The sequence below is a fragment of the Oryctolagus cuniculus genome, chromosome 6, assembly GCF_051225735.1.
Source record: "Oryctolagus cuniculus isolate XC-2025 breed Fujian yellow rabbit chromosome 6, ASM5122573v1, whole genome shotgun sequence".
Lineage (NCBI taxonomy): Eukaryota > Metazoa > Chordata > Mammalia > Lagomorpha > Leporidae > Oryctolagus > Oryctolagus cuniculus.
The window spans coordinates 72800434-72824257 of NC_142872.1; the positions used below are offsets into that span (position 1 = coordinate 72800434).

The 23824-nt window shown below is 43.6% G+C and overlaps 1 protein-coding gene across 10 annotated transcripts in view; it reads left to right on the forward strand.

Moving 5' to 3' along the window:
• The first annotated feature begins 11080 nt into the window (after positions 1-11080).
• The window catches only part of UBE2V2 (ubiquitin conjugating enzyme E2 V2), a 47089-nt gene continuing 34345 nt past the window's right edge, over positions 11081-23824 (forward strand). For 6 of the 10 annotated variants that reach the window (XM_089335208.1, XM_070076575.2, XM_070076578.2 and 3 more), the window contains exon 1: positions 11081-11120. Coding sequence is in view for 6 of the 10 variants with exons in the window: in XM_051843709.3 (XP_051699669.1) it covers positions 11105-11120 (16 nt within the window). In the remaining 4 variants the exon portion in view is untranslated. Of the gene's footprint in view, positions 11223-23824 lie in introns of all 10 variants that reach the window. The other 4 variants (XM_089335206.1, XM_089335207.1, XM_089335209.1 and 1 more) reach the window with 2 other exon arrangements.

The following is a 23824-nucleotide window of genomic DNA, read 5'->3' on the forward strand; positions in this document are numbered from 1 at the left end:
GTTGATTGATGCCATTTGGAGAGTAAACCAGCAGATGGAAGATCTCTCTCTCTCTCTCTCTCTCTCTGTGTGTGTGTGTATATATATATATATATATATATATATATAAATCTGCCTTTCAAATAAAAACGAATCTTTTTTAAAATGCCCATATGAGGAGTAGGATTGAGATGCAGTGGGTTAAGCTGTCACTTGGGATACCCACATCTGGTATAGGAGGATGGTTCAAGTCTTGGTTGCTCTGATTCTGATCCAGCTCCCTGCTAATGTACTTGGGAAGCAGTAGATGATGGTTCAAATCCTGAGTCCCTGCCATTCATATGGGAGACGTAGATGGATTTTCTGGCTTCTGGCTTCAGCCAGGCCTAGCCCCAGCTGTTATAACCATTTGGTGAGTGAACCAGCAGAAGGAAGATCTCTCCCTCTCTTTACCACTCAGCCTTTCTTTCTTTCTTTTTTCTTTTTCTTTTTCTTTTTTATTTTTATTATTATTTTTTTTGACAGGCAGAGTTAGAGAGACAGAGAGAAAGGTCTTCCTTCCATTGGTTCACCACCCAGATGGCTGCTATGGTCGGCGCGCTGCTCCAATCCGAAGCCAGGAGCCAGGTGCTTCCTCCTGGTCTCCCATGCAGGTGCAGGGCCCAAGCACTTGGGCCATCCTCCACTGCCTTCCCAGGCCACAGCAGAGAGCTGGACTGGAAGAGGAGTAACTGGGACAGAACTGGCACCCCAACTGGGACTAGAACCTGGGGTGCCGGCGCCGCAGGCGGAGGATTAGCCTAGTAGCCGCGGTTCCGGCCCTTTCTTTCTTTTTTAAGGATTTATTTATTTTTTGTTTATTTGAAAGACAGAGTTACTGAGAGAAAAGGAGAGAGAGAGAGAAAGAGAAGAGAGAGAGATCTTCCATCCTCTGGCTCACTCTCCAAATGGCTGCAATGGTTAGGGGCTGTGCCAGGCTGAAGCTAGGAGCAATGTGGGTGCAGGGGCCCAAGAACTTGAGCCATTCTCCTTTTCTTTCCCAGACCATTAGCAGGGAGCTGGTGCCCATAAGGAATGCTGGCATCACAGGCTTCAGCTTAACCTGCTAGACCACAACGTCGGCCCCATCATTCAGTCTTTCAAATAAATAAGTAAATCTTTTTCAAATGTCCATATTAGGGTCAGCATTGTGGCGTGGCAGGTAAAGCCACTGCCTTCGACACTGGCATGCCGAAATAGGCACCAGTTTGCGTCCCAGCTGCTCTGCTTCCTATGCAGCTCCCTGCTAATGGCCTGGGAAAAGTAGCAGAAGATGGCCCAAGTATCTGGGCCCCTGCCAACCATGTGGAAGACCCAGATGATGCTTCTGGCTCTTGGCTTTGGCCTGGCTTCCTGCTAGTGGTTACAGCCATCTGGGGAGTAACCAGAAGATGGGAGACCTCTTTCTGTGTCTCTCCTTCTCTCTATAACTCTGAATTTCAGAAAAAATAAATAATGTTTTAAAAAAGTTTATAATACCCAAAGTTATTTACTGATCCCCTATCAAAATATCAGACATTTTTCACAGAACTAAAATTTGTATGGAACCACAAAGACCCCGAATAGCCCAAGTGAAAAGGAAAAAGCAGTAGACATAATACTACTTGGCTTTAAGATACAGAATTAAAAAGGAGGGAATGTCCAACATGGGAAGCAGTCCACACAGCAGACTCATACAATGACAGTCGCTTTAAGTAACACTCTGATGCTGGCTGGAGCCGCGGCTCAATAGGCTAATCCTCCGCCTTGCAGCACCGGCACCCCGGGTTCTAGTCCCGGTCGGGGTGCCAGATTCTGTCCCGGTTGCCCCTCTTCCAGGCCAGCTCTCTGCTATGGCCCGGGAGTGCAGTGGAGGATGGCCCAAGTGCTTGGGCCCTGCACCCGCATGGGAGACCAGGAGAAGCACCTGGCTCTAGGCTTCGGATCAGCACAGTGCGCCGGGCCCCAGTGGCCATTGGAGGGTTAACCAACGGTAAAGAAAAAGAAAGACCTTTCTCTCTCTCTCTCTCTCTCTCTCTCTCACTGTCCACTCTGCCTGTCAAACAAAAACAAACAACAAAAAAAACCACCTCTGACCTCAGAATCAGTCCTTAAGGCATTCAGATGTGGCTGAAAAGCCAATGAGAGCAATGCAGGCACAGAAAGCCAAGACACTGTGGAAAAAATATCCTATATGAAGGATCTCTGGGAATGAGACCCCAGTGGAAAGAAGGGGACATCAAAGAAGAATGTACTTTTCTCTGAAGGGAGGAGATAACTTCTCTATTTTGTTTATAGCCTTGTCTAAATATTGATGGAGTTTTAGGTCACAAAAGGTTTCCGCAGCCTTGGCAGTTCATAGCAAGAGCCTTGGATGATCACTGAGGTCATATATAAGAGTGTTAATTGTTGGCCAGCACCATGGCTCAATAGGCTAATCCTCCACCTGCAGCGCCGGCACCCCAGGTTCTAGTCCTGGTCGGGACGCTGTATTCTGTCCCGGTTGCTCCTCTTCCAGTCCAGCTCTCTGCTGTGGCCCGGGAGTGCAGAGGAGGATGGCCCAAGTCCTTGGACCCTGCACCCACATGGGAGACCAGGAGAAGCACCTGTCTCCTGGCTTAGGATCAGCGCAGTGCTCTGGCCACAGTGTGCCGGCTGCAGTGGCCATTGGAGGGTGAACCAACGGTAAAGAAAGACCTTTCTTTCTTTCTTTCTTTTTTTTTTTTTTTTTTTGAGTTCCAGTGGGCTTTTATTGAGATAAAGGAACAAAAATCCAGATTTTACCACTCATATTTTCTGAACCTTGTAACCTCAGTAGACTCTGGTCCATAAATGTGTACATACAACATAACACATCCCAACAAAAGCAGAGACCCACTGGAACATTTGCCAATTAACAGAAAGCCAATTTTCCCTTTCCCCAAATGTTTTCAAAGTTTTGAGTTCCCACTGCTCATTTCTCAGTGGAAGTGGTCCCTTGTGGCTAGGGACAAGGAAGACCTTTCTCCCATATAGAACCTCTGTCCTTAATGAGTTGTACTATGAGAATTAACTAAAACTTGTTCTCAAATAGTACTTTTTACATTGTTTGTGTGTATGTGTGCAAACTGTTGAAATCTTTACTTAGTATAGAGTTGGCCTTCTGTATATAAAGTGAATTAAAAATGGATCTTAAAGAAGAATCAGATGGTAGAGGGAGTAGGAGGTGGGATGGGAGTGGAGGAGGGAGAGGGAGCTTGCGGGGAACAAACCACTATATCCTTAAAGTTGTACCTATGAAAATTTGTATTCATTAAATAAAAGCTGTAGTAATTAAAGCAGCATGTTATTGACATAAAACAGATCCATAGACCAATGGATATCCCAGATGTAAACCCATGCCTCTATAGTCATCTGATCTTTGACTAAGATGCTAAGAACATGCATTGGGAAAAATGTAGTCTTTTCAATACTGTGATGTGAAAATTGGATATCCACTTGCAGAATAATGAAACTAGACCACAATATCTCACCATGTCCAAAAACGCATGGAAAATGGATGAAAAAATTAAATGTAAGATGTGAAACTTTATTTTTTTAACATTTTTACAGGGCCAACACTGTGAAGTAGTAGGCTAGGCCTCCAACTGTGGCTCCAGCATCTCACATGGGCACCAGGCTCCTGGCTTCAGATCAGCGCGGTGCACCAGCTGCAGCGCGCCAGCTGCGGCGGCCATTGGAGGGTGAACCAACGGAAAAGGAAGACCTTTCTCTCTCTCTCTCTCTCTCTCTCTCTCTCACTGTCCACTCTGCCTGTCAAAAAAAATTATTTACTTTATAGCATACTCACTCAGAAGCTTGGTAATTTATGAGTCTATGAGAGAAGAGCAACCTTACTTTTACTGAAAAGAGACTATTACCCTATTATTATATTAATGCTCATATATTAGCACAAAATATTTCATCTTTTTCTAGAGCAAGCACGCAACCAAAATTTTCATGACTAGTGGAAATTTTTTATCAAGAGCTACATATAGCCTCTCATCTTATCCAGGTATTGATTTCTTAGGAACATATCTTATTATAATGGTTCAGCATAAACAAAAACTATGCTCACTATAGACCTGTCAACAATAGTAAATATTGAAAAACATCTGACAAATATCCAAAATTAAGAGAACAGCTTTAAGGCTGGCGCCGCGGCTCACTAGGCTAATCCTCCGCCTTGCGGCGCCGGCACACCGGGTTCTAGTCCCGGTCGGGGCGCTGGATTCTGTCCCGGTTGCCCCTCTTCCAGGCCAGCTCTCTGCTGTGGCCAGGGAGTGCAGTGGAGGATGGCCCAAGTGCTTGGGCCCTGCACCCCATGGGAGACCAGGAGAAGCACCTGGCTCTTGCCTTCGGATCAGCGCGGTGCGCCGGCCACAGCGCGCTGGCCGCGGTGGCCATTGGAGGGTGAACCAACGGTAAAGGAAGACCTTTCTCTCTGTCTCTCTCGCTCACTGTCCACTCTGCCTGTCAAAAAAAAAAAAAAAAAAAAAAGAGAGAGAACAGCTTTATAATGTTTTAAAGCCTGAAAACCTTTAGAATTATAACTATGAAGACTGAATAAAGTAGAAAAATATTTTTACTAAAAATAGCAAATAATATTTAGAGTATAAGTTCAATGCTATGAAAATGTTTGGGGGCTGGTGCTGTGCCACAGCAGGTTAAGCCTCTGCCAGCAATGCCGGCATCCCATATGGGTGCTAGTTCAAGACCTGCTGCTCCACTTCTGATCTAGCTTCCTGCGAATGCATCTGGGAAAGCAGTGGAAATGGTCCAAATGACTGGGCCCCTGCACCCATGTGGGAGACCCAGAAAAAGCTCTTGACTCCTGGCTTCAGCCTGGCTCAGCGCTGGCTGTTGTGGCCATTTGGAGAGTGAACCAGCAGATGGAAGATTCGTTTTCTTTCTTCCTCTCTCTGTAACTCTGCCTTTCAAGTAAATTTAAAAAAATACAAAAAGAAAATGTTTTTATGTGAAATGTACACAAAATATAACTAGTATGTTAAAGTAATAGAATTATGCATACATTATTATAGAACTCTTTTTTAAAAAAATGATTTATTCATTTATTTGAAAGGCAGAGTTACTGAGAGAGAAGGAGAGAAAGAAAGAGAGACAAAGAGAGAGAGAGAAAAATCTTTGATTCACTGGTTTACTCCCAAAGGGCCACAACTGCCAGAGCTGGGCCAGGCTGAAGCCTGGAGCCAGGAACTCCATCCAGGTCTCCCGTATGGGTGCAAGGGCCCAAGCACTTGGGCTGTCTTCTGCTTTCCCAGTGCATTATCAGGAAGCTGGATCAGAAGTGGAGCAGTGGGACTTGGCACCCATATGGGATGCTGGCATTGCAGGCAGTGGCTTAATCTGGCCCAACTGTAGATCTTTTTTTTTTTTTTTAAGATTTATTTTATTTATTTTGAAGGACAGAGTTACAGAGAGGTAGAGACAGAAAGAGAGGTCTTCCATCCGATGGTATACTCCCTAGATGGCCGCAATGGCCGGAGCTGTGCCAATCTGAAGCCAGGAGCCAGGAGCTTCTTCCGGGTCTCCCACGCGGGTTCAGGGGCCCAAGGACTTGGGCCATCTTCCACTGTTTTCCCAGGCCATAGCAGAGAGCTGGATTGGAAGTGCAGCAGCCTAGACTAGAACCAGTGCCCATATGGGATGCTGTCGCTACAGGCCAGGACCTTAACCCACTGTGACACAGCACCAGCCCCGGTAAATCTCTTATTAATTAATGTTATTTCTTTTTTTGGAAAAAAAACAATTTAATTCTTTAAGAAACTTATTACTATATGTCAACTCTTTGTCCTGAGTAATCTTTTATTTTTAGCATACATAATTCATGTTATACCAGTGGTTATTCATCTTCCCAGCTAAGAACAGGAAAATTTCAACAGAATTTCCTAAGAATCCCCTTACATAATAAGAAAAACAACAAGAGGAACAAGGGAGTAACGACAAATGCTAGGGTTCTATCATCTATTATTTATTTAGATTTAAGGATACTTCAGCAGCTTGTTACGAGGAGGAAGAATAGGCCCAGGGAATTCAGACACTGTGGACAATTATCAATGTATTAGTCAGCTTTTTTTGTTGTCGTTGTAAGTTTTATTTATTTATTTGAGCCACTGGTTCACTGGCCTAGGCCAAAGCCAGGTGCCAGGAGCTCTTTCCAGGTCCCCAATGTGGGTGTCAGGGGCCCAAACATTTAGGTATCTTCTGCTACTTTTCCTAGGCCACTATCAGGAAGCTGGATCGGAAGTGGAGCAGCTGAGACTTGAACTGGCACCCATGGGGGATGCTGCATCATAGGCAGCAGCTACCCCACAATGGCGGACCCATTAGTTAACTTTTTGTTCCTATAAGGAGTTAGTTAGGAAGGAGCAAAGTCTATTTCAGCTTACAGTTTGGAGGTTTGCAGTCCACAATTGAGCAACCCTACTGGATGTGGTACCTTGTGAGGCTGGGGATGCCAGAGGGACAGTCGCAAGGTGAACCTGAAAGTAGAGACACAAAGAGCACAGTCTTCTTACATAACCAACACTTTTATGAGGACTACCTCCAGTGATCTAAAGACTTCACATTAGGGCCGATGCCATGGCTCAATAGGCTAATCCTCCAACCTGCAGCGCCGGCACACTGGGTTCTAGTCCCGGTCGGGGCGCCGGTTCTGTCCTGGTTGTTCCTCTTCCTGTCCAGCTCTCTGCTATGGCCCGGGAGTGCAGTGGGGGATGGCCCAAGTCTTTGGCTCTGCACCTGCATGGGAGACCAGGAGAAGCACCTGTCTCCTGGCTTCGGATCAGCGTGGTGCGCTGGCCACAGCGCGCCGGCTGCAGCGGCCATTGAGGGGGTGAACCAACGGAAAAGGAAGACCTTTCTCTCTGTCTCTCTCTCTCTCTCTCGCTGTCTTACTCTGCCTGTCAAAAATAAATAAATAAATCAAATAAAGACTTCACATTAGGCCGCCTCCCAGACACCACAATGAGATCAAGTATCCATCATTAATCAACTAATAGTAATCTAGTAACCTTTAATGTAAGACTTTGGGTTTAAATATCTATGTGCGTTTGGAGAGTCAAATCCTGTTCAAATCATAGGTATCATATCAATATTCTATCAAGCCTTTTAATCTTAGCGTTGTGATAAAAGGGTATTCGCAGTATTTTAGGCTTGAATAATCAGCTGTCACAAAGTGATCAAGAATGAGCCTTTTTCCTCTGAGAGTTTTGTTGTGGACACTTGGAGAAGCACCTGCCACACCTGAGGAAGGACAGCTGGAATGGGCAGCAGTGTCACGGAGACCTTCGCTGGGGAGTGTGCTGTTAATGTGGCACAAAACCAGCAACAATCTCTCTCTGAGTTTTGGCTGCTTTAACAAAGTACTATAGAGGTTGAGTGACTTATAAACAATATAAGTGATTTCTTATAGTTTTGAAGGCTACCAATCTGGGATGCTGAGGTGCCAGCATCATTGGTTTCTGGTGAGGGCCTTCTTCCAGGTAACAGACTGCTGACTTCTTGCTATGTCCCTACATGATAGAAAGAGAAAGAATTCTCCAGTTTCCTCCTATAAAGATACTGGTCCCTCTTATGAGGGTTCCACCCTCATGAGCTAACTATCTCCCAAAGACTCTACTTCCTACTACCATCATTTTGCAGATTATATTTCAATATATTGGTTCTGTGGGGATACACATTCTCTTACGCTGTTTGTGCTGTGCTGTGTGGTCTTATAGCCACAGCTCAAAAGACTCTATTTTCTTTTTCTATCCATATTTTGCTTAACAAAATAAAACACCAAACCTTTGACCTTCTGATTAATCAGACTTATGTTTAACATGACAAATAATACTTACTTTTTTTAAAAAAAATTATTTATTTGAAAGGCAAAGTTAGAGAGGGAGAGAGAGAGGGAGAGGAAGAGGGAGAGGGAGAGGGAGAGAGAGTTTTCCATCCACTGGTTCCCTCCTCAAATGGTCGCAATGGCTGGAGCTGGGCCAGTCTGAAGCCTGGAGCTAGGAACTTCCTCCAGGTCCTCTGCATCTTTTCCAGGCACACTAGCAGGGGGCTGGATCAGAAGTGGAGCAGCCCAGATGTGAGCAGGTGCCCATATGGAATGCTGGCGCCACAGGTGGCAGCTTTACCCACTATGTCACAGCCCCAGACTCTAAATAATGCTTTTTTACAATTCCAGGGAAAGGGCTGGCATGGTGGTGCAGAGGGTTAAGCCACTGCCCCATGCTCACATCCAATATGAGTGTTGGTTTGAAGCCGGGCTATTCCATTTCCAATGCAACTTCCTGCTAATTTGCATGGGAAGGCAGCACAACATAGCCCAAGAGTTTTGTTCCTTGACACCCACATGGGAGACCCGAATTGAGCTCCTGGCTTTGGCCTGGCCCAGCGCTGGCCATTGTAGTTATTAGAAGAACTCTCTGTATCTCTTCCTCTCTTTTTGTGCAACTCTGCCTTTCAAATAAACAAACCTTTAAAATAATTCCAGTGATTGATCTGATATTGCAGAACATCAAGTAAGCTTGATGGAGAGAATTCATGACCACGAAACTGTGAACAGAAAACTTACACCATTCAGCCCATCTGGTCAGTTTTATGATGATGACCTGCACATAGCCAACAAAACTTGTATCCTTTCTATCACCCCGCCCCCTTAATTTTCTCTTCCCTTAAAAAAAAGCCTCTTGATACCTTGATAACTCGAGATTTTCTTCATGACAGAAGTCCACCATCTTCTCAGTTTACTGTCTTTTGTAATAAACCTGATTTCTTTGCACCAACTCTTGTTCCTTGAATATTGGATTTTGAGCAGTGGGTAGCTAAGCCTCTGTTTGGTAACCATATGAATGTGTCCCCCAAATTCAGGTATTGTTGTCAGCCCCCCAGTGTGGTGGTACGGGAGGGGGACTTTTGGAAGTTGGTTCACTCTCCCATTCCTCTGCAATGTGAAGCCATAGAATTCATTCTCATTTGCCCTTCCACCTTCTGCCATGTGAGCAAGCAGCAGAAAGGCCTCACCGGACAGTGTGATAGTGCTTTGATCTTGGACTTCCCAGACTCCAAATGGTGAGAAATAAACTTCTGTTCTTCAAAAATTCTGGAATAGCAGCACGAGTAGACTAAGAATTGGCACCAGAGGATTAAAAAAAAAAGTGGAAGCAATGTTGGAACTGGGTAATGAATAGAGGCTGGAACAGTTTTTAAGTTCCACTTTTATGGGTGGAAGCAGCCTGCAAACCATGACCGAAACACTAAGAGGAAGAAAAGAAGAGCTGCATGGATAAGCCTCTGCTTAAGTGCTCCTGATAGTGAAGACTTCTCTAATGAAATCTCAAATGGCAACGACACACAAGGTATTGGAAACTGGAGGGAAGGTTGTCCTTGTTATACAGTGGCTAAGAACTTGACTGATTTATGTCTGCGTCCCAGGGTTTTATGGAAGGCAGAATCTCAGAGCCATGAATGTGGACAGTTGCAGGAAGAAATGGCTAAGCTGCAGGGCATTCAGGCCACTGTGTGGCTTCTCTGAACTCCGTATAATAACACACAAGAAGAGAGAAATTATACAAAGAATTTACAATCTGACGTGAAGCAGAATGTCAAGATTTGGAAAATTCTCAACCTGGTCATGTAAAGAATTAACAGTATATTTTGAGAGAAAATCCAGGGGTTTGGCCTGGTGACCATTTGATAAGGGAATTAGAATGGACAGAAGGAAGCCAGATGCTATTCACCAAGTAAGTGGCAGAGCTATTTCTAAGTAGCTTCAGAGACCTTTGAGGCTGACTTTGTCATCACAAGCCTAGTTTGAGGACCCTGGAGAAGAACAGTTTTGGTGGGGAGATAAGTCCATGGTGCCTGTGGGAACTTGGAGCTTGTCACTCATAGCTGCTTCCCAAGTTCTGCTGTGGGACTCTTCAGCTACCCCAGGTGTGGCTCAGACCACCACTGTGGAAGGCACAAGTAGTGAACCCAGGCAGCATTCGCGTGGTGCTAATTCAGCAGGTGCACAGAGTGCAAGATCTGTAGAAGCATGGCTGCCTTTACCTGGATTTCAAAGGATGTCATACAGCCTCAGGGTCCAGGCAGAGGACGCCACAGGGACAGTGCCACTGTCCCTAATAAGCAGCATCCCATGGAACTGTGAGGATGGGGCTACTGACCAAAGCCCCACTAGGGCCATGCTTAGTGGTGGCACTACGGGGGCGGCGCACAAAAACTGTATTGTCTCAACACCAGAATGCTTCTAAAAAGTTTGTGGAAAATGGAATTAAAAGGTAAGTTTACTTTAGTGCACAAAAGATGGAAATCCATGCATATGAGGGATCTGCACAACCTATTTATGGAAAACATTGTGGAAAAAAAACTATGCATGACTTAAGATTTATTTTCCCCCCAAAACACATCTTTTAATCTCATTATGATCTTTTAAAAGTACTCATACTTGGAATCTAAAAATTTCAGCTAGACAGGAGAAATAAGTTCAGAGATCTGTTATACAACATGGAGACTATTGTAAATAATCATGTATTGTATTCTTGCAAACCTCCGATTAAAAAAAAAAAATTCCTTTTATTTGAAACCTAGCGTCAGAGAGACAAGCAGAGAGATATTCCACCCACTGTTTCACTCTCCAAATGCCCACTTTAATAGACAGGGCTGGGCTATGCGAAAGCCAGGAGCCCAAAACTCCATCCAGGTTTCCCACATGGATGGCAGGGACCCAAGTACTTGAGTCATCACTTGCTGCCTCCCGGGTTGCGCAGCAGCTCCAAACGACCACCCATGCAAAGTTTAAACGAATGTTGTCTTTGCCCCACATTATGGAGATCAACCTAAGTTAGTTTCCTAACCCTCCACGAACTTTTCCTTTAGGGCGTTACTTTGGCGGACGCGAGAACGGCGGCAAGAACCCGGGTGCCCCCTGCCCACGTGCGCACTGTCACCGCTCTGCGCCGCAGAGCTTGCCCAGGAGGGCGGAGTCGTGGTCACGCGGGCAGGGCGCACGCTCCCGGAAGTGACGCGGTCGTCCCGTGCGTGCGGCGGCTGCGTCGGGCTGCAGGAGAAGATGGCGGTCTCCACAGGTCTGTTCCCGGGCTGGGCTGCCTGCCTTCCTGCTCCGAACTGGCTCTGCCTCTCCGCCTGCTGCTGGCGGCCGGTTGCTGACCAATGTGGGAGAAGTCGGAGTGCGCTTTTCTGGGACCCTGCGCTCCATGGAGAGCGAAGCCCGGATCCGGGGAGGGTCCGGGCGGGACCGGCGCCGAGGGCCCGGGGCTGCCGTCGGGGGTGGCGGGTCGTGCTCGCGCGTCGGCCACGCGCCCGCTGGCTGGGGGTGGGGTGGCCTTGGCGCGGGCTCACGAGCGGGGTCTGGCGGAAGGCGATACGGGAGGGATGAGCAGAGGCCCAAGGTGGGCCGGGTGTCGGCCTCCGGCACTGAAGGGGATCGAACCGAGAGGCGTCCTGGGAAGAGTGGGGGGTCTTGTTCCCCCGGACTCTCCTTGACATGGATGAGGGAGGAGAGGACTAACGAGAGGACGGTTGCTGTTTAGAAAAGGGAGGGACAGGAGCCTTCTTACCTGACTCAGCGCATGATTTTTTTTTTTTTCCATTTAAGTGAGAAACTGCAGTACAAACAAAATAAAAACGCAGAGGAAGATGAAAGCTAATTGAAGAACAAGTGGTTTCTTAGATAAGCTGTTCAGCTCCTCTCCTGGACTGAATGCGGTGGTTTCCAATGAGCACAGGCTTTGAAATTAAGTGTTCATGCTGAGGTTTCAGGAATTTGACCATTTAAAAAATGTTAATAGTGCTATGTAGGCTTTATGAAACTAGGTTGTAGAACAACGTTGTCTCATGACATCATTGCATAATAAAGCAAAATTTCAAACCTGTATTTACTAAAATGGAAAGTTTCCAGTGTATGTTGTGATTGGTACTTTGAATACCTCAGGATACATTCTGCAGACATTTTAATTTAAAAAAGATGTCTTTTAAGTCCTTTTTGGATCTTGCCTTTATTATGTAGAGATGTCATTAGGTGATAAGATCTTTAGCAATTGAAGCTTTGGGGAAATAGTTCAATATAGGTAGGGTCTGATCTCACTAGTAAAATAAGGATTATTTTTAACTACTGCACTTGATATTTGAGATCCATGTGCTAGTGATTTCTGGCCTTTTTGTTTTGAAATGAGTTTCTTAGTATCTATAGGTTTTTGAAAATTTAGTAATTAAGTGATTGGTTTTAATTATAGTTTTTGATTTTCACTTTGGATGATGTTCCTATTTAAACCACATTTTTTTCTTAACACTGTGCATAGGAGATAACTTTTACAATATTTTGAAAAGATCAAAGGTTAGGTGATACTAATGGCAAATACTTGTCATTTTCATATTACTCTGATTAGCTATGTTCTCTGCTTTAGATGATTGGTAGTATTATTAAATTGGGAAGGAACTGAGTCCAGGCTTTGCACTATTTTGACACTAAGAATATTTTGAATTATACTGTCTGCTACTTTTTTGCTTTTTGATAGCATAAGAGAACACCTAGGTTTTGTGAAATAAATGTGATTGAGTTTGAAATTAAAAATTAGATCAACTAAATGGATTTTTAAAGATTTAGGTATTTTTTTTTATTTAAGCCAAAGTGTCTTGCTAGCAATAGTTTTTTTTTAAGATTTGTTATTGTGAGAAGTAGAGTTATAGACTGAGGGAGAGACAGAAAAGTCTTCCATCCACTGTTTCACGCCCCACATGGCCTGAATGGCTGGAGCTGAGCTTATCTGAAGCCAGAAGTCAGGATCTTCTTCCAGGTCTTCCGTGCTAGTGCAGAGCACTTGGGCCATCTTCTACTGCTCTCTCAGGCCATAAGCAGAGAGCTGGATTGGAAGAGGAGCAGCTGGGACAAAAACCCGTGGCCACGTAGGATGCTGGTGCCGCAGGTGGAGGCCTACTAAGGCCTACTAAGCCGCAGTGCCTGCAGTAGTTGTTTAATAGGTCAAAAAGAAGAAAGATCTTGACAGATATCTTTTGATCTTTATTAAAGCATTATGTTTCAATGTGCAGTATGTAAGTCATGTACTTTTATCCTTTTTACAGAAGAAAATTTAGGGAACAGAAAAATCTGGTTAGGTTGAGACTATTAAACCTTCACATACTTTGCCTTGCCATCTGGTCCTCTGATTTTACATGTTAGAAAACTGAGGCAAAAGAAATACAAGACAACATATCTGGTTAGTAGTAGAGAAAAGATGGGAATCCAGGTCTTTTGCCCTAAGGGCAGTGCCAGTGCTTGCTCTCCATTATGAGGGACTGTGAGAGAGGTAAAGACAGAGAAAGAGGTCTTCCATCCACTGGTTCATTCCCCAGATGACCTCAATGGCTGGAGCTGGGCTGATCAGGATCCAGGAGCTTCTTCTGGCTTTCCTATGTGGGTGCAGGGGCCCAAGGACTTGGGCTGTCCTCCGATGCTTTCCCAGGCTCGTTAGCAGGGAGCTAGATCATAAGTGGAGCAGCTGAGACTCGAACTGGCACCAATATGGGGTATGGGATATGCAGTCTGGCGCTGCAGACTGGGGCTTTGATCTGCTATGCCATAGCGCTGGCCCCATAGAACTGTATTAATACTATTTAGTGTCTTATGGTTTGAAATTTTATTAGCTCCTAGCTTTAATAATAACAATGACTATTAGATAAAAATAGTATGTGCACTGCTTTAGATAAAAAGTTTGTTTTATAATAGTTGTAGATTGACAGGAAAGTTGTAAAGATAGCACAGTGTTCCTAAATACCTCACACTCAATTTCTCTCTTTTTAAAAATATTTTATTTTTTGAAAGTGTTACAGAGACAGAGATTGGGATTGATCTTCAATCTTCTGGTTCACTCCCCAGATGGCCCCAACATCCAGGGCTGGGCCAGCCTGAAGCCAGGAGCTAGGAGCTTCATCCATGTGTACCATGTGGGTGACAGGGGCCCAAACACTTGAGCCATATTTTGCTGTTTTCCCAGGCCATTAGCAGGAAGCTGGATTGGAAGTGGAGCAGCTGGAGCATGGACCTGTGCCCATATGGGATGCCCATGTTGGGTGAGGTGGCTTTACCTGCTGCATCCCAATGCAGGCTCCTCAGTTTCTCCTTTTAATTTGTATCGGTATGGTTCATTTGTATTGATACAATCAATGGAGAACTATTGGCATTTATTAATTTAAGTTCATCTTGTATTCAAGTTTCCTTAGTTTTTATGTAAAGTACTGTATCTGTTCCAGGACCTCATCCAGGATATTACACTACATTATAATGTGAAAAACATTTTTTTTTTTAAATCTGTTTATTTGAAAGGTAGAATGTCAGAAGGGGGGGAGGGCAGGAGGGGTGGGGAGAGAGAGAGAGCTAGAGATAGATAGATTGATCTTCCCATCTACAGGTTCACTTGCTGAATGCCTGCAAAAGCCGGGGCTAGATCAGGAACTCCATCTGGGTCTTCCATGTGGTTGGCAGGAACCCCCAAGTATTTGGACCATTATCTGTTGCTTTTCCAGAAGTATTGGCTGTAATTTGGATGGAAAGCGGAGTAACCAGGACTCCAACCGGCACTCCTGTGTGGCTTCAGGGCATCACAAGTGGTGATTTAACCTGCTGTGCCACAACCCCTGCTCAACATGAAATGCTTTAAAATTTATCACTTAGATTATACCAATGTTACAGTAGAGCTTTAGTCTCTTTGACTATAAGTACTTACAAAATGTTGATGACAAATGTTTTCTCCATCTTTAGATTACTTAGGAAGAGTAATAGGAAAGAGTTGTATGTATAAATCATAGCATAAAACTTCAGACCTAAATAGAACAGCTGAAGTAGTTTTTTCAGATTTGTTAGGAACTTGGATACTCTTGGTACATGTATGCTTTTGAAAATGTGATTAGATAATACAACCTCACCATGTTGGCAGTGTTTGCTTTGCACAGTAGTTTGAGAAGGTAAAAGTGGCCTGGCAAACTGAAACTGATCTAAATAATTGGGAAAATTATGATTATTCTGAGATCTTTGAAAATTTCAAAGTATTAAAAATTCTTCCTTTTGGTTACAAATGAACAGAAAAATGAAAACAAAACTAAGTTTACTGTAGTTTAAACAATGGAGACTGAGAATTGAAGTGTTATTTTTTATTTTTTTAAGATTTTTTATTTATTTTATTTGAGAGTTAAGAGTTGCAGACAGTGAGAGGGAGAGACAGACAGAAAGGTCTTCCTTCCATTGTTTCACTCCCAAATGGCTGCAACGGCCAGAGCTGCGCTGATCTCAAGCCAGGAGCCAGGCACTTCTTCCTGGTCTCCCATATGGGTGCAGGGACCCAAGGACTTGGGCCATCCTCACTGCTTTCCCAGGCCATAGCAGAGAGCTGAACTGGAAGTGGAGCAGCCGGTCTAGAACCGGCGCCCATATGGGAAGCTGGTGTTGCGGGTGGAGGATTAACGTACAGCGCCACAGCATCGGCCCCCTGAAGTGTTATTTCTTTATAAAAAACTTTTCAAGAGTAGTATAAACATACATGCTTGCCATTTTCTTTGTTGTATAATTTATGATAAAGAGCAAACACCATTTTTTTTTTTTTAAGATTTTATTTATTTGAAAGGCAGAGTGACAGAGAAAAGATTTCCCATCCACTAGTTCACAAAATCTGCAGGAGCTCCTTCTGGGTCTCCAACATGCATAGCAGGGCCCCAGGTTGCAGACCATCTTCTGTTGTTTTCCCAGATGTATTAGCAGGATGCTGGATTAGAAGTGGAGAACTCAACTTGGCACTCTGATATGATGTGCTGGCGCAGTAAGCAGTGGCTTAACCCAGTGTACCCTAATGCCAGCCCCAGCAAACGGCTTTTCTAAGCTTTGGTGAATTGTTATACTCCTGGGTTTAGATTACAATATTAGAACATTTTATCCTTTGTGCTTTCAGTCTTAAGAACTATCTGAAAGTTCCTTTATTGTGAAGTTTTTCACTTTGGGATGTAATTCCTTTCTCACAAGCAGTGTTCTCATTTATGTCTGTAAGCTCACCTTCATGAAGGTTTTCTGGCTGTGTTCAGTTTCAAATGGCAGCTGTGTCAATATTCCTATGGCCAAATAGCCTGTAACTTTGTATTTGATTGAAATTTTGCTTCTAGTGTTGAGTTTTTGTTTCTTTGGTGCACTTCTTTGTTAGCCAGTTTCCTTTCTCAAGTATGTATTTTTGTAAAATGTCTTAATGAATTTACCACTAGTAGACAAGGAGGAGGCTTAATTACTCTCTTTGTGTACATTAACTGATAATAGATGCACGTGAGCTATCATTGGCAGTCTGAAAAAGTTGATGTGATTACTGATCATGATACACATCTGTTACCTACATGGTGGTTTGTGGATTAAGGGGCCAGCAGCAAAAATTTGTGCTTTATGTGATTACTCACAGTTAATATAGTATGGTAATAGAAGTACTGTTGTGGGGAGGCTGGTGTTAGTTAAATAAGCCTTGGAGACTGGCATTTGTATATGGTAACCATGCATTGCAAGGATGGCCTCTTTATGGAAATATCCACTTAGTAATTAATATGGCAGCTATTTAACAAACTTCAAAGAAGTAGATACAAAGTATGCATACTAGAAAAAACAAAATTCAGGTATTTGAAAGTTTCAAAAGTAGTTGACTTTTTCATAGAGGCAATTTAAAATGTCTTTGAGCTATATGAGGGGTCTTCAGAAAGTTCCTGAATGATGAAAACAGTATGCATGGATTTCAACTATTTTTCACACCTTACAAACTTACCTTTTAATTCATTTTTTTCTGTGAATTTTTAAAAATCATATATGTAAGATGAGACATCAGGACTCTGGGAATGATTTGTTTATAAAGTCTTATTAGCCGATTTGTGAGAGAGCAGGTATTATTTTCATTTTAAATTGAAATTCTGAAATTTCAAACTACAGACAGAGAATTCCTTATGGCCTTATCTCTATTGAAATAATAGCTATAATAGAAAGTACATTATCATCTAGATTAGGGGTGGGGAGTCTGGCCTACAGGCCATGTAAGGCCTGTAAAATCGTTTGATCTGGCTCTGCCAAGGCAATTGTAGTTAGGATTTGAAATGTAGTACATCTATAGTAGGCTAATTTCTATGTTGGTAATTTTGTATGGCCTGTGAATAATGTTATAAATATCCAGATGGCTCTGGGCAGAAGAAAGTTTACCCACCCCTGATCTAGACTCTAGTCCAGGTTCATTTTATAGATGAGCAGTGGAAATCTAGGTATGAAATGACTTCCACAAGATTACTTACCTAGATACTGAGGCCAGAGCTAGTTTCTTCATTTCAGGTTCTTTGTGCAGCTTCTCAGTCACGCTGTATTCTATGTATGCTTAGGTTGCATTTATTTTGGGGAAACCAAGTGTTGTTATTTCATAAATAAATGCCATTATGGATCAAGGAAAGACACTTGCTAGAGTAGGTAATTAAAGTGTGTTGAAAAGAATAAAGAAAAAATTAGGAAAAATGCTGTTAGTGGCTAAATGTTGTTCCACATTGATGCCAGTCTTTGTGAGCAGTAATTAGGTATTGCAGGCAAATACACATATTGTAATTGTTCCCTAAGTGGTTTCTGTAAATCTGGTTTTCTTCATGAATTATTTTGGGGAGGGAAAGGAAAAGGAAGTTATTGGGAGTTCTGTGAGTTGTTGATGGAAACTCACCTCTGAATGGGAAGTAGGAGACCTACCTGATGGGCTGTCTTAAATGTTTCCATATTACATCCTTTGTTCCTAAAGTGGCCCATTAGAGCATGTTGTACTGTTCTGTTTTTTTCTTACCATTCTTCTTGCCTACTTCCCCAAATACAGTGCCTCTGAATATGACCATGTATGTTTATCAGATAGGAAGGATTTGGTTTCAAGAGTTTGTGAACTGGGAAAACTGGGCAACTGTGTGTAATTCAGGCTTCTTATACTCTCCCAGGGTTTTGAAGCAGTTACCTAAAATCTAGAGTCCTGTTGGAAAAGGGCCAGTGCCAGTCTCCTCGCCTTTGACCATATCTTTTAAGTAATGCATCATGAGTTGAATCTTCTGGTAGGAAGAGTTATAAATGAATACTGACTTTGCTTTTTGGGTAATTATCCTATTCTTTTTGAACAGCTAATTCACATACCATAAAGTTTGTTCATTTGGAGTCAAAAATTCAATAGTTTTTTTTTTTTTTTTGACAGGCAGAGTGGACAGTGAGAGAGAGAAAGGTCTTCCTTTTCCGTTGGTTCACCCTCCAATGGCCGCTGCGGCTGGCGCGCTGCGGCCGGCACACCGCGCTGATCCGATGGCAGGAGCCAGGTACTTATCCTGGTCTCCCATGGGGTGCAGGGCCCAAGTACTTGGGCCATCCTTCACTGCACTCCCTGGCCACAGCAGAGAGCTGGCCTGGAAGAGGGGCAACCGGGACAGAATCCGGCGCCCCAACCGGGACTAGAACCCGGTGTGCCGGCGCCGCAAGGCGGAGGATTAGCCTAGTGAGCTGCGGTGCTGGCAAAAAATTCAATAGTTTTTGGTATATTCACATTTGTGCAACCATCATTGCAGTAATTTATTTTTTTAAAAGATTTATTTATTTATTTGAAAGAGTTACACAGAGAGAGAAGGAGAGGCAGAGAGAGAGAGAGAGAGAGTTCTTCCATCCACTGTTCACTCCCCAGTTGACTGCAGTGGCCAGAACTGTGCTGATCCAAAGCTAGGAGCCAGGAGCTTCCTCTGAGTCTCCTACATGGGGGCAGTGGACCAAGGAGTTGGGCCATCTTCTGCTGCCTTCCCAGGCCATAGCAGAGAGATGGATCAGAAGTGGAGCAGCTGGGACTTGAACTGGCGCCCATATAGGATGCCAGTGCTGTAGCCGGTGGCTTTACTTGCTACGCCACAGCACCGGCCCCAGTAATTTATTTTTTTAGATGTATTTATGGGGCTGGCATTGTGGTGCAGCGGGATAAGTTGATGCCTGCAACGCTGGCATGCCGTATGGGTACCAGTTCATGTCCTGGCTGCTCCACTTCTGATCTAGCTCCATATTCCCCACCTCTCTCCTGGAACTGCCTTTCAAATGAATAAATATCTCTTTAAAAAAATGTTTGTATTTATTTGAAAGGTGGAATGATGGGGGTGAAGGGGAGGAAAATGGAAGGGAGGGAGGGAGATGTTGCGGGATTTTTCTATTCTTCCTTTTCACTCTCCAGATGACTACAACAGCTGGGGCTGCACCAGGCTGAAGCCTGGAGCCAGGAAATCCATCCGAGTCTCACACGTGGCTGGCAGGAACTCAAGTACTTGAGCTGTCATCCACTGTTTCCCAGGCCTGTTAGCACAGAACTGGGTCAGAAGTGGAATAACCAGGACTCCAACTGACACTCATGCAGATGTCCTAAACAGTGACTTAACCTGGTACATCCTGAATTGCACCCCCACTGCCATCATTTTGGAACATTTTCATCATTCCAAAGAGAAATCCTGTACCCATTAGTCCTGTCCCATCCCCCATAACCTGCAAGGTATTACTCCATAGCCTATAGCAACCCACTAATCCAGTTTTCTATCTTTATGGCTCTGTCTGTATTTTAAGTAAGTGGAATTGGATAGTATGTGGTCTCTCATGTCTGACTTCTTTTACTTTGATTAATGTCTTTAGGGATCATTGGCTTTGCAGTGCATGTCAATACTTTTTCCCTTTTCGTGACTGAAGAACGTTCTACTATATGGGTTTTTTAAAAAGATTTATTTATTTACTTGAAAGACAGAGTTAGAGAGAGGCAGAGGCAGAGAGAGTTGTCTTCCATCTGCTGGTTCACTCCCCAAATGGCTGCAGCTGCCGGAGCTGGGCCAGTCTGAAGCCAGGACCTTGGAGCTTCTTCCGGGATTCCCACATGGGTATAGGGGCCCAAGGACTTGGGCCATTTTCTGCTGTTTTCCCAGGCATATTAGCAGGGAGCTGGTTTGGAGGTGGAGCAGCCGGGACTCAAACTGGTGCCCATATGGGATGCCAGGAAATCCATACCCACTATACCATAGCACTGGCCCCCACTATATGAATTTGCCACATTTTGTTTATCTGCTCTTGTGTCGATGGACATATGGGTTGTTTTCACTTTCTGACAGTTTGCAGTAGGCTGCTATAAACATCTGTGTGTTTCTATCAGAGTATATTTTTTTGTTTGTTTTCAATAGATACTTGGATGTAGATAGTAGCTGTTTAGCTGAGGAACTGATAGATTACTTTCTAAAGGAAAAATACTTTACATTCCTACCAGTAGTATATGAGAGTCTTGATTTTTCCACATCCTTACTAGGGAATGTGACATAATATCTAATTGTAGTGTTGGTTTGTATTTTCCTGATGACCTTGTAATATTGAATATATTTTCATATGTTTACTATTCATTTGTATGATTTTAGGGAAATGCTTATTATGAAGGAGTGCAATGGTTAAGATGCTGCTTGGGATGCCTGCATCCTATATTGGAGCATCTGGGTTGAAGTCCTACCTCTGCTTCTGGTCCAACTTCTTGTTCATGCCATATCCCGAGATTACTTGAAGATCTTAGGTTCCTGCTACCTGCATGGAATTCATACTCCTGGCTTTGACCTGAATTGTGGACATTTGGGGAGTGAACTAGAGGATGAAAATTTCTCTTTTCTGCCTTTTAAATAAAAATAATTAGAGAAATGCTTATTTTGCTCCTTTGTCCATTTTTAATTGGATCTTTTTTTATTGTAGGAGTTTTTTTTTTTTTTTTTAAGATTTATTTTATTTATTTGAAAGACAGAGTTACAGAGAGAGGTAGGGACACAGAGAGAGGACTTCCATCCACTGGTTCACTCCCCAGATGGCCACAACGGCTGGAGCTGCGCTGATCCGAGGCCAGGAGCAAGGAGCTTCTTCTGGGTCGCCCATGTGAGTGCAGGGGCCCAAGGACTTGGGCCATCTTCCACTGTTTTCCCAGGCCATAGCAGAGAGCTGGATCGGAAGAGGAGCAACCGGGTCTTGAACCAGCGCCCATATGGGATGCCGGCGCATCGGGCCAGGGCTTTAACCTGCTGTGCCACAGCGCCGGCCCCATAGGAGTTCTTTATATAGTCTAAATGCAAATCCCTTATATCAAGGTATGTTAGGAAATATACAGAAATGTGGAATTAAAAGATAAATTTCTTTAGGTGCAAAAATTTGAAGTCCATGGTTTGCAGTATTTTCTGCCATTCTTGGTTGTCTTCACTTTTTTGTTTTTAAAGAATTTTATTTGTTTATTTGAAAGGCAAAGTTAGTGAAGGAGAGAGAGTGAGTTTCCATCCGCAGGTTCACTCTCTAGATATCTGCAATGGCCAGAGGTGGGCCAGGCCAAAGCCAGGAACTTCTTCAGGGTTATCCACACAGTTGCAGGGGCCTGAGGACTTGGGCCATCCTCCATTTCTTTCCCAGGTGCAGTAGCAGGGAGCTGGAATAGAAGTGGAGCAACTGGAACTCGAACTAGTGCCCTTATGGGATGCCGGTGCTGCAGACGGTGATTTAACCTGATGTAGTACAGTGCTAGCCCCAATTGTCTTCATTTTAAAAAAACTGGGGTCGGCGCCATGGCTTACTTGGCTAATCCTCCACCTGTGGTGCCGGCATCCCATGTGGGCTCCGAGATCTGGTCCTGGCTGCCCCTCTTCTGGTCCAGCTCTCTGCTGTGGCCCGGAAAGGCAGTGGAGTGCTTGGGCGCTTGCACCCGCACGGGAGACCGGGAAGAAGCGCCTGGCTCTTTGCTTCGGATCAGCATAGCTCCGGCCATGGTGGCCGTTTGTGGGGTTAGCCAATGGAGGGAGGACCTTTCTCTCCGTCTCTTTCTCTCACTAACTCTACCTGTCAAATAAATAAAAAAAAATTATATTTATTAGAGAAGAGACAGAGAAAGGCTACAAAAACTGGTCAGTCTGGGTCTCCTGCATGGATTGCAGGGACTCAGGTACTTGAACCTTTATCTGCTTCTTCTAGGGGTGTGCATCATCAGGAAGCTGGATTCGAGCTGACCTAGGACTTGAACCTGGGTACTCTGATATGATATGTGGGTATCCCAAGCAGTATTTTTTTCTTTTCTTTCTTTCTTTTTTTTTTTTTTTTTTTTTTTTTGACAGGCAGAATGGACAGTAAGAAAGACAGAGAGAAAGGTCTTCCTTTTCCGTTGGTTCACCCTCTAATGGCCGCTGCGGCTGGCGCACCATGCTGATCTGAAGCCAGGAGCCAGGTGCTTCTCCTGGTCTCCCATAGGGGTGCAGGGCCCAAGGACCTGGACCATCCTCCACTGCACTCCCGGGCCACAGCAGAGAACTGGACAGGAAGAGGAGTGACCGGGACAAAATCTGGTGCCCCCGACTGGGACTAGAACCCGGGGCGCCAGTGCTGCAGGCGGAGGATTAGCCTATTGAGCCACTGCTCCGGCCCCCAAGCAGTATTTTTAACTGCTGTGCTGAACATCTGCCTGGTTCTTTGTTTTAGTAATGTCTTGTTGATGTTCTGTGAGTTCTCTTGATCTGGCCATAATTAGTTTATGTGAATACCATGTGATAGGCAGGATTCTGTGTGTCACCTTGCCAGGTGAAAAGTTTAACCTCACATTAAAAAAAGTTATGTATAGACAGATACTGCAAATAGGTTTTCTTTGAAAATCCTATAGATATGTCATGGATTCTTTTACTCTAGGGATTAGAATGTTACTGAAAAATACAAATAATGCATGCTAGTGTTACCTGCTACCTAAATTATCAGTTGTGTGTGGTTTACTAAACGGTATTGATGTGAGTGGTTACTTCCTCAGAGTAAATACTTAAATTATTGTAAAGTCTTTAATTTTCTAAATGCTTACCTCATAAACAGTGATCTAGAGTGATATCTGTTCAGTTTGTTTAATATGGTTTCTGACTGTGGAAACTATAGCTTTCTGGACTCAGTCCCACCGATTTAGTGGTCTTTGTCAGATTTCACATCCTTTAGAGGACACTATTCCTAATTTTACTTAGAATTTAAAACCAAGTAACCAGATTGTATTGTAGTTTACCCAAATTTCCTCTGCTCTCTAGTTTATTTTTTTCCTGTATTTAAAATGTTTCTCCTAGTTTATTCTAAGGGAAGTTTCCCTTCATAGTTCTGTAATAAACATTGTTAACTGCTTTACTGGAAAATCTTCAGTAACTGCTGTGTTTTCCCTGGACCTTTTTGAAATATTTATAGTGTATCCAGGCAAAAATCTCTGGGGACAGCTGGGTTGTATTGGAATGTATATCCACCTGCACAATTGTCTGCTCCACTGGAATGTCAGGCCTTAAGAAAAGGCTTTTGTCTTTGTGTTCAGGATCAGCAACACCTGCTTTTTTTCTTTGTGTGTAGGATCAGCAACACCTGCTATAGGTTGTTTCATAAATGTTGAGAGGGTAAATAAAAGTAAACAGCTGCCATACATTCACTAGGAGTTTATTGAGTGTTGTGTTGTCATTTTCTGTGGTATAATTTCTGTGTGATTTAATACTGAAAAAATGAATGGTCCAAGTAAAATCTAACTTTTCCCCCTTGTACTTTATAGTATTTTGCTGTTTTGCTTTAGTTTACCTTTCTGAAGTGAAACAATATTAAGGGACTATTTAATGCTCAAATACAGCCATTAAATATAAACAAATACTGCTTCATTCCCCTTATCCAGCTGAGTTAGTATCTAGTAAACAGACTTCAAAATGTGCTATCCATATAGTTGAAGGGTTT